The sequence below is a fragment of the Ailuropoda melanoleuca genome, chromosome 7 (genome assembly GCF_002007445.2).
Source record: "Ailuropoda melanoleuca isolate Jingjing chromosome 7, ASM200744v2, whole genome shotgun sequence".
Classification (NCBI taxonomy): Eukaryota; Metazoa; Chordata; class Mammalia; order Carnivora; family Ursidae; genus Ailuropoda; species Ailuropoda melanoleuca.
Window position 1 is genome coordinate 58,793,050 of NC_048224.1, and position 9,662 is coordinate 58,802,711.

Below are 9,662 nucleotides of genomic sequence, written 5' to 3' on the forward strand. Positions count from 1 at the left end.
CGCCCGCCCCCCCCTGCCGTCCAGCGCCCCCTCGCGGCCGCCGGTGCCCACGCGCTCGGCCGGGCCAGCCGCGGTGCTACACCGACGGCGGCACCCCAGTTCTCTTCCGGCGTCCTGGTTTCTCATCCCCGTCCCGGTTCTCGGAAGATCCTGGGCCTCCCCGAACCCCACCCTCGGTCACGGAGCCCGACGCCGCTCCCTGGGGCGGTGACCCTTCTCCCAGGCGGGCGGAGAACCTCGCCCTGCCCCGGGCCGTGCGGAACCAGGGGCGAAGGCTCGGTTTCCAGCGGGTCGGGGAGAGACGAGCACTTCCGGGGACGAGGACGCACGTGCCCAGGCGCGCGCGGGGTCGCTGCCGGGGTGCGGGAGGTGGGTGTCCCCGGAGTGGGGGAATTGGGGGCTGGTCTGGGCCTGCGCGCGGTGGGCAAAGCCCGGCTCCGGGCCCGGGCGGCGGGGCTCCGGTCGCGCGCTAGCGTCGGGCCCCAGGGACCCCGGACGGCGGCGGCTGGATGGGCAAGGCGCAGACTCCCAGGCGCGTCCCGGGTGACCCCCTGGCTGCGCCGGCGCTTGGCAAGAAGCCACCTCGAAAGAAAAGCAGGAAAAAGAGATTCTGGGAAAGCAAAGGGCGAGAAACAAGCAAGAAACCGGGAGGCGGCCCGAGCGTCGTCGTGGTGCGGCCTCCAAAGGCGCCAGAGGACTTCTCCCAAAACTGGAGGGCGCTGCAGGAGGTAAGACTGGCGGGGTCGCGCGGACGGAGGACGGGGGAGAGACGCGTGGGGCCCCGGCGGCAGCCGTGCAGGCAAGCCTTCCGCAGGCAGATCGGCTTGTTGGGTTAGACCGCGAGCCCTCGGGCCTGCAAGCAGCAGGACGTTGGTCGGGAGGATTCCAGCAATATCTAGCGCCTTCGAGTACTAGTTGATGGCAGCCGCCCCAGGTGCCCAGCTGTCGAAACGTGCAGACTCCCCACCTCATCTCTGTGCGTGTTTTTGTTTCACCCCCCCCCCATGCGGTAGACCCCGGTAACACCTCGGGTTTACAGACGAGTAAGGGGGCTCCAGAAAGGTTGGAGAAGAGGTCCAGGCGAGCAGAACCGGGTCCCACACCGGAGTCCCTGCCCTGAACACGGGGTGGCGCCCTGCTGCCTTTCTCGGTATCTGGGCCAGTACTGCGTGGATGTTCCTCTCTGCCCCATGCTGTTCCCTGTAGTTCAGTTGTAATTCTCTACGCGTGCCTTGGAGTTAGCAGCTGTGGTCGTCGCTGTTTTCCAAGTGAGGAATCGGAGGCACAGAGCTTGTGGTATTGGGCCCAGCGTCACACAGCTCGTAAAAACGTGGCAGACAGGGGTGCAGAGTCACATTTCGGGCACCAGTATGTGTTCTTTGCTACTACTGACCTTTAGAGCCTTCCATGGTTTTCTGGACTCTGTTCCAGAGCCTCCAGGTGAGCAAGACAGACAACAGAGAAAAGCTTCTGGAGCCTCTCAGTACGGCTGGTGTCTTAGGATGGGAGGCCCCAACCACCTGTCTCAAGGGACAGGACTGATGAGGTCCCTTCGGGAAACCCCAGGGTTCTGTACGACTTGTTCAGTTGTGACTCTGCCTCTTTCTCTTTCAAGGAAGTGAAGCAAGAGTAAGTGAGTGGGAAGGGTGGTTATTATGGGGAAAACCTGTGTTTTCTCTACTTCATTTGCGAAAACAAATCTTCCTGTTCAAATGTTGTGGGAACAAGTAAGGAGAAACCCAGGTCCTCGTGTCTGGGCTCACTGCCCCATAACCAGGCTCTTCACTGAGGCTGAGAACAGCCGTGCTGGGGACCGGAGCACCAGGGGAAGGTTGGACTAGAAGAACGCCGAGAGCCCTTCTTGTACGACAGCAGAAACATGGCCACTGGCCGCTCTTGAGCCTTCTTCAGTTTGACAAGACACTCTCCGTCGCTCTTCTGAGACCCGCACAGCAGTAGCGAACCAAGAGATCTTGTGAAGGACGTGGTTTCCGTGCTGCAGCTCCTTGGTCTGATCTGTGGGCGAAGTAACTCTAAATGAACTGCAAATGGGAAAACAGGTTGCTTATCTCCTGGGGCTCCGAGTGACGTAGTCTCTGTTTAGTCATTCAGTAGGTACTTCAGATGGAAAACACAGTTGGAAGTTTTGTAGGAATGAGGATGCAAGTGTCAAATCGTGCGTTGTTCTCAGATAAGCAGAGAAGCACGTTTTGCCACAAGTGACTTCAGATGGGCCTGAAAAAGGGCTTTTCCCACACCGTTTGAAAATGATTCTCATGGGTCGCCTGGGTAGCACAGTCGTTAAGCATCTGTCTTCGGCTCAGGGCGTGATCCCAGCGTTCCGGGATCGAGTCCCACATCGGGCTCCTCCGCTGGGAGCCTGCTGCTTCCTCTCCCACTCCCCTGCTGTGTTCCCTCTCTCGCTGGCTGTCTCTCTGTCAAATAAATAAATAAAAATCTTTAAAAAAAAAAAAAGAAAATGATTCTCAGTGATGTGGGTAGCGGACGTACATAGATGTGATTGACGTATGTGTACGTATAGTTCACACATAAGTGTTTTCAATCCCTTGTGCGTGATTTCCAAATTCAGATGTGTCGTGTATTTTATTTTGGGTTCTATTAGCTCCTGAAACAAAAAGCACAGGCCCCGGAAAAGCCTCTTGTCTCTCAGACGGATTCCGAAAAGCAGCCCAAGATTATCCCACAAAAGAGAAAAGCGACCCCAAATACAGCACAGAGAAGTGAGATGGGGACGGAGACCACAGACCCCGAGGCCGGCGGCAGCGCTGTTCCTTCACGGTCTCCAAGGCCCAGGAAGGTGCCGGCACCCCCCCCAGAGGCCAACACAGCAGAGCACGATGAGAAAGGAGCCAAGAAAAGGACAAACGGCGACATTCCTCCCAAAGGAGGAGACGTCAAGCATAAGAAGCGGAAAGCTGAGGACGTGACTGCGGCCTTGCCTCCGGCCCTGCCCGCCGAGTAAGTACAGGCGGCATCTGCCTGCGCCAGAGCTCTGGCGGCCCCCATCCGCTCACCTCTGCGAACAGACTCCCAGCAACTGCGGCCTGGCTCCTCCAGGAGGCCTAGGCTGGCGGCCCCTCCCGCAGCCCCTCCAGCACCTTACCCTGCTGCTGTTTCTTGGCTTATTGTTTTCCCCCGGATGGAGGCGTAATGAGGGTGAGGTCTGTTTGGTAACTGTCCTATCTCCAGGGCCTAGAGCAGAGCTTGGCCCTCAGTAGGCCTCCAATAAAGATTTGTGGGATGAACGCATGCCAGAGCCAGAAAGACCCAAGTTTGAGACCCATTCCTGCGTCTGGCGAGTCGGGTGCTCTGGCGGCAAGCTCGTGACACCCCCCACGCCGCGGTGTGGTCGTCTGTGGTGTTGGGGGGGTGTGAGATGCAGCGTGCCAGCTCAACACCTGGTGATTACTCAACAGACCCCATGGGGTCCCTGGCGCAGGGGTGTGGGAGTCACTCACGCAGGGAGGCCAGGAGCCTGTGGCTGCCTCTGAGTGGCTCAGCTGGAGGTGGCACGTTTGTAAGTCGGGCTGGTGGCGAGTCACCTCGGTGGCTGAAGGTTCCAGGAGAGAGGGGTTTGAGTGCCTGCCGTGTGTCCCTGTGCCAGGGACGCCCTCTGGAAATGGAGCGGGCACGACAGGCCCTCCTGCTTGAGGCAGATAGTCAAGCAGGAGAGACGGCCAGACTGAAATTATTCCAGCGATCCTGTGAATGTGGTCAGGATAAACCCAAGGAGGGAGAAGCTTGTGGAGCAAATGGCCAGAGGAGCGTGTCCCCTCGTGGGGTCAGGAAGAGATTTCTAAGGAAATGACATTCAGCTGAGCCCAAAAGACGGCATTCGCCAGGCAGGAATGCACACCCTCGCGTGGAATCTGAGTTTGAGGCCTCGATGTGAAGACCTAGCGGTCGCTCCAGCTGGGGAGGCTTGGGGGTGGTCTGTTTGCATTTCATCGTCCTTGCGTTTGTGTTTTCTAAACGTTCAGTAATGAGCCTACTTCCTCAATTTAGAGCTAAGCGTTGATAGTTGTTATACCTGGTTTTTACGTTTACATCTTATGTCCCTTGTGTTTATCTGTCGTTCTTAAGTTTGGGATAAAGAGCCTGTCTTGTAACGCAGCAGAAAAGTGGTAGGGCACGCTTGGCAATCCGCGGAGGTAGCCGGGCCCCCCACTGTACCAGCGCCTCTCCTGACCAGCGCTCGGCCTGTTCTCTCTGCCCTTCTAGAGAAGACATCTGGTTTGATGACGTGGACCCGGCAGACATCGAGGCAGCCCTGGGCCCCGAGGCAGCCAGGATAGCAAGAAAGCAGCTGGGGCAGAGCGCAAGCAGCATCACGCTGGTGAAGGAGCAGGCCTTCGGCGGGTATGCAGGGCCGGGGCCGCGGGCGGCGCTCAGCCCGGGAGGGCGAGGGTTTTGGGAGGCAGCTCCGTCCCTCTCCCCTAGTTGAACCCTAGTTGAATCGGGCAGGCGCCGCCCCATCCCGCGAGGAGCCCGAGCGTGGGGAGCTTGTTCCACGAGCGCGGTGGTGATGGGCGGAGAGCTTTAGGTGCCGGTAGTTGGCTCCTGCTGTGTTGATCAAACTGGAACCTCTGGCTCCCTTCAGCCTGACGAGAGCCTTAGCCATGGATTGTGAGATGGTGGGCGTGGGCCCCAAGGGGGAAGAGAGCGTCGTCGCCCGAGTGTCCATTGTGAACCAGTATGGGAAGTGTGTTTATGACAAGTACGTCAAGCCCACCCAGCCGGTGACGGACTACAGGACGGCGGTCAGCGGGATACGGCCAGAGAACCTCAAGCAGGGTGGGTCCTCCCGGCTGACGAGCACAGAGGAAAAGCGATGCCTGGGTCCCTTCTCTCTTTTTCTTTATGATTATCATTTTTTATTAAGCAACCTCTACACCCACCTTGGGGCTTAAACTCACCACCCCAAGATCGAGTTGTGCACTCTATGGACTGAGCCAGCCAGGAGCTCCTCTCTTTCTCCCTTTTGTCCCTTTTCTGTTTGGAGCACTTGCCATAGCAAGAGTCCTGACAGTCTTACCTCGCTTGGGGTGACTGTTTTCGGAGGCCTCTGAGGCACATTTGTGTCCCCACCTGTGTGTCACCCAGAGAGTGGGTGCCTGTGTAGGGTCAGGAGGGGCCGTGGACAGATTGTAGGGCCTCGTCTTTGTGAGGACTTCGGAAAGCCATGGGAAGGTCTGAACGGTGAGAGCCTGGCTCAGGTTCTGGCAGGTTCTTTCTGGCTGTGGTGTTGAGAAGAGATTCTGGGCCCATGAGTGTGGAAACAGGAAGAGGGGGCATGTGCTGGTGGTGACCGGGGTGGGGGGGATGGCCCAAACCCAGGTGCATCCTGAAGGGGAGTCCGTAGGGATTTCTGGTGGGTTGGCCGCATGGGAGGAAGAACAGAAGGGCCCCCAGGGCGACTCTGAGTTAGGGACCTGGAGAGGTCCTGGAAACTCTTGGGATCAAGGCCACCCTGCTCCTTCCCGGCCCACAGGGTCTCCTTTCTCTGCGCCCCTCAGGTTCCCTCTGCACACCTGACCAGCAAGTGGTGCCCTGGCCTGACCAGCCCCTCAGTTTTAGGCTCTGACGGGTCCTGCACAGGGTGGGCTTGCCCTGGTCTAACCTCCTCTGTCGGGGGGCAGGCGGAGTCACAGGGTGCAAGCGCAGTGACCTGACCCCTTGGCGGGGGCATCGGCTGAGAAAGCAGGCCACGCCTCCTCTGGGCCCGGGCCTGGCGCAGCCCTCCTCGCCATCTGTGGCAAAGCACCGTTCCTGTTTAATCTCCAGTCGGAAAGCACAAAATCCCAGCCTGGTTCCTACAAGAGTCAGCAGTTAAGAATGCCTGTCGGGCAGCTGCAAGCGCTCCTGAAAGCCCCTCTCACGGCTGTGGCGGAGCTGGTGTGGGGGGCTCACCCGCACGGCACACGGCGCTCAAAACCACTTCTTTGTTCTGCTTGTCAGGAGAAAAATTGGAAGTCGTGCAGAAGGAAGTGGCCGACATGCTGAAGGGCCGGGTCCTGGTTGGACACGCGGTGCACAACGACCTGAAGGTACCGCACCCCCATGCCTCCCAGGGCCTTCCAGGGTTTGCATCTCGGCCTTCGTCACAATACCGGATGCCAGTTACTGAGTTCTGCCCGTGGCCTGGGAGGAGTGCTAGAAGTTCCTCGGTTCTCCAGAAGGCATCTGAGGCCTTCGTGCTCCTTTTATAGGCACTAGAAGCGAGGCGCTGTGAGTTAGGTGACGTGCCCGCTGCGTCCACGTGGCAGAGCTGGGTGCCAGCCTGGATCTAGTGCCAGGCCCCCTGCCTACCGCTCTGGCACATTCCACGTACACAGAGCCAGGCTGCTGCCTCTATTGTCCACCCAGCTGGCCAGGGCCTAGTGCTCCTGTGAGGTCAGAGCCGCTGTCTGTGGGGAAGCGGCCCCTGTGGCCGCCAGACCCTCTAGGGGTCCTCTTGTCTCCCTCATGGTGGGCAAGCTCCAGGGGCCACTTCTGGTGCTCTGGAGGCTGTGGCCTCCAGCCTCTGCTCCTTGAGGGTCTTTGCTGTGGGCAGAACTGAGCTGCCTGTTCCGATGAGAGCGCAGGGCAGGCGGAATGGGAGGCTGTCCTTCCTGGGCGTGGGGCTTCTCAAATAGTGTGCCGTGGAACCCCGGGCTTTGCATATGTTTCAGGCACCCCTGAATGTCAGTGTTCGTTGCCTTTTGAAATTTTGAACTGTTGAAACTGACGGCGGGTCCTCTGCCCACTGCGATGCGGTGCCATGAACCCTCGGGGGGGCTGCCCTACTTGTTCCTGCTCCCTCCCCACGTGGCCGGCTCTCTCCTGAGGTCGTGCCATGAGCCACTGTGATCCGTTACCATCCTGACTTCTGCAGGTGGGACACCAGCTCACAACGTAGGATCAGTGCTTGCTTGTCAGGTGGTGGCTATTGGTCTCCTGTGTCCCTGATTGGGTCTTTATCATAAAACGGGGTTCTTGCTGTCGGCCGTCGTCTCTGGACAGCATGATCACGTTCTGTCAGAAGTCCGGCTCACACTGATACGCTTTGACTGGAGCGTGCTCTGTGTTGGGGTTCCTCATAAGGCAACTTGAGAGAAGGGGGTCCCCCCGCTGCACACTGCCGACGCCATGACTGTCACTCTCCTCTTCCAGGTGCTGTTTCTTGATCACCCAAAAAAGAAGATTCGGGACACACAGAAATACAAACCCTTCAAGAGTCAAGTGAAGGTACGGACAGGAAGTGGGGCTGCGTGCGTCGCAGGCGTGCTGCCGTTCGCGTAATGGTTGGTTCTGGCTCCTCACAGCTTATCTGTTAAGGCTGCTTGGTTTATGGTTTGGGGTTGCCTTCTAACTTTTGAAACTAAACGAAAGCTTAAGAGAGAAAGCGTCCTGCTGAGCGCTGCACTCAGGTCAGCGTGAGCAAGAACAGCGGAGCTCCCGCTCCGATCTGTGATGAGACCCCCAGCTGCCCCCCGACCTGCCGCAGATGGAGGCCTGAGGCTGGAAGGCGGAGAGGCATACTCCTTCCCGGGCCCTCCTCTCCGGGCTGACGCCGGGGGTCACCAGCCCTGGGGGCCATGGCGCCTCTGGTGAAAGCACATGGAGGGGCCCAGGGTTGGGCTCAGGAGGTGACCGCCCCGACCCTGGCCCGGTGCAGAGGCCTGCAGCCCAGCATGGTTGTGTGTTGTCCGCTCTCCCCCGCAGAGTGGAAGGCCATCTCTGAAGCTGCTCGCAGAGAGGATCCTGGGGGTCAGGGTGCAGCAGGCAGAGCACTGTTCGGTGAGTGTGTCCTGGGGCGACAGTCCTCAGGATTGGGGTATCCCTGGCCTTGCAGCCAGGGTGCCCGGTCAGGGGCCTGAATGACCTCTTTTTAGGAGGTTGCTGGTCTATGAATGAGCTGGTAGAGCGGGCTCACGCAGTGTTCGCTACATCCTGAATGTTTGCGTTCAGCTAATAAATGCTTGAACACAAAAAGCTACCGTTATTGCAGTCGTTTGGAGGAAAAGCCCCCATCTAGATGGAAGGCCTTTTAGGATGATGCCGCCCAGGCTGGCTGGCCTCCGGGTCTTGTGACAGGCTCCAGTGTTGGGGCTGAGGAGTGCTGCTGCTAGGCCTCTGGCCCGTGGAACCCAGCCCCCACGTCATGGCCTGGGCCCGCCTTGCGCTCAGAGCCCGCCCTCCCGTCTGTGTGTCCGTGCATCTGTGTGTCCGTGCGTCTGTGTTGCGTCATAAGGCAGCGCGTCTGTCCCTGCTCTTGCTTGGGTTCCTTTCTTCTCTCATAAGTGGGGCACCAGAGTTGCCGAAGCCAGGCCAGGATCGAATCCCTAGACTGCTCCTTTGCTTGGCTTTCTCCTTTGCGTGCTCAGCGTCTGGTGCTCGGGCTTGGCAGTTGTGGGATTGGGTGGCCCGTGGCCGTGCTTGTCACCTGCTGGGACAGTCACAGTGGTGTTCTGTGTCCCTTAGATTCAGGACGCCCAGGCAGCAATGAGACTCTACATCCTGGTGAAGAAGGAGTGGGAGAGTATGGCCCAGGACAGGCGCCCCACAGCCCCCGCTCCAGACGGCGGCAGCGTCTCCATCCCTGGGCGGTCGTGACCAAGTACGGGACAGCTCGGGTTTCCCTGGCAACTCTGTCGAAACATGTTCCCCATCCTGGTGGCAGGGCGTGGGGGTGTGCTGCTGAGAACTGCTTCCCTCTGATTTTGCCATCTGAGACCTGGTCCCCCTCCCCCCACGCAGGGGGGCGGGCAGCGTGGGCAGGAGTGTGTCCTGGGCGGATGTGGAGGGGCACTGGGACCCTCCGCCAGGACGGGGGGTCGGGGCCGCCTATGCCGTGCTGTCACCGCAGCGTGACGGCAGCTTTGCAGGGATTTGCCCCGTCCCAGGGGTGGGAAGTACCCGGTCATCCCCTGGGTTTTCAGCACCTTCCCTGGAGGGGGCCCCTCCTTCCTCTGCCTCAGGTCACGTAAAGAACTGCGCTGGACTCGGCCCTGCCCCGTCTCGGAGTTAGCTGTGGCTGCCTTTGGACTTTGAGAGGTTTTCCGAGGACGCTGTTCCTTCCTCAGCCCCCCACCCCCTCCCCATGTATCCACCCGCCAAGTTTAAGGGCAGGGCCCACAGTGTGGCGGTGAGGCTCGGGTTGCCTGAGCTCGGTGACAGCAGTCACTCCCAGAGGCGGGTACCCCTCCGCATCTAGGACAGACGTGCTGATCCCCCCGCTGTGGGGCGGAGCATCGTGTGGGTTTGACCCAGGTGTGAGGGTCTTCTGAGAACAGTGGGCAGCCGCGGGTCGCACTCGGTGCATAAAGCCCCAGGCTTTACCAGGCCGCCTGGCCGCTGCACAAGGAGGGCCCGGACTCGCTGAGGGTATTTAACATAAATGCCGGTTTTTACTTGAGATGGAGCCTGTGGACGTTACTTTGTTCCCTCGTTTAGAATGGCCCCAAAGGACTGCTGTGTCCAGCTGCCACACTGACTGGGCCAGGGCCGCAGCCGGCGTGACACCTGCTGAACCGAGCCCCCAGAGCGCCACTGGTCCGTCCTGCCCCTAGGATGCTTCCGCGCCAGGCATAGGCCGTGGGCCTCGCCCTGGAGAAGAGTGACGTGGACATTCCTCCCCAAGCCTAAGGAACACGCCATTT

The 9,662-nt window shown here is 59.6% G+C and overlaps 1 protein-coding gene across 4 annotated transcripts; it reads left to right on the forward strand.

Annotated features, from left to right (window-relative positions):
• Positions 1-368: 368 nt before the first annotated feature.
• Positions 369-9,584, forward strand: REXO4 (REX4 homolog, 3'-5' exonuclease). 4 transcript variants are annotated; one of them, XM_034664780.1, is made up of 9 exons: positions 369-728; positions 2,624-2,979; positions 4,243-4,380; positions 4,622-4,815; positions 5,980-6,068; positions 7,174-7,248; positions 7,726-7,800; positions 8,485-8,620; positions 9,457-9,584. In XM_034664780.1, the coding sequence occupies exons 1-8, from the start codon at positions 510-512 to the stop codon at positions 8,614-8,616; spliced, it is 1,278 nt and encodes a 425-aa protein (XP_034520671.1). In that variant the 5' UTR covers positions 369-509; the 3' UTR covers positions 8,617-8,620; positions 9,457-9,584. The 4 variants fall into 4 exon arrangements, with proteins under 4 accessions (XP_034520671.1, XP_019656798.1, XP_002920757.1 ...); XM_019801239.2 differs by lacking the exon at positions 9,457-9,584 and adding an exon at positions 8,982-9,416; XM_002920711.4 differs by lacking the exon at positions 9,457-9,584 and having other exon boundaries at positions 8,485-9,416.
• Positions 9,585-9,662: the final 78 nt, after the last annotated feature.

Coding starts and splice junctions, on each gene's coding strand:
- REXO4 (XM_034664780.1), top strand. CDS start 510: ATGGGCAAGGCGCAGACTCCCAGGCGCGTCCCGGGTGACCCCCTGGCT. Junction 2,980..4,242: donor CCTCCGGCCCTGCCCGCCGA/GTAAGTACAGGC, acceptor CTGCCCTTCTAG/AGAAGACATCTGGTTTGATG. Junction 7,249..7,725: donor CCTTCAAGAGTCAAGTGAAG/GTACGGACAGGA, acceptor TCTCCCCCGCAG/AGTGGAAGGCCATCTCTGAA.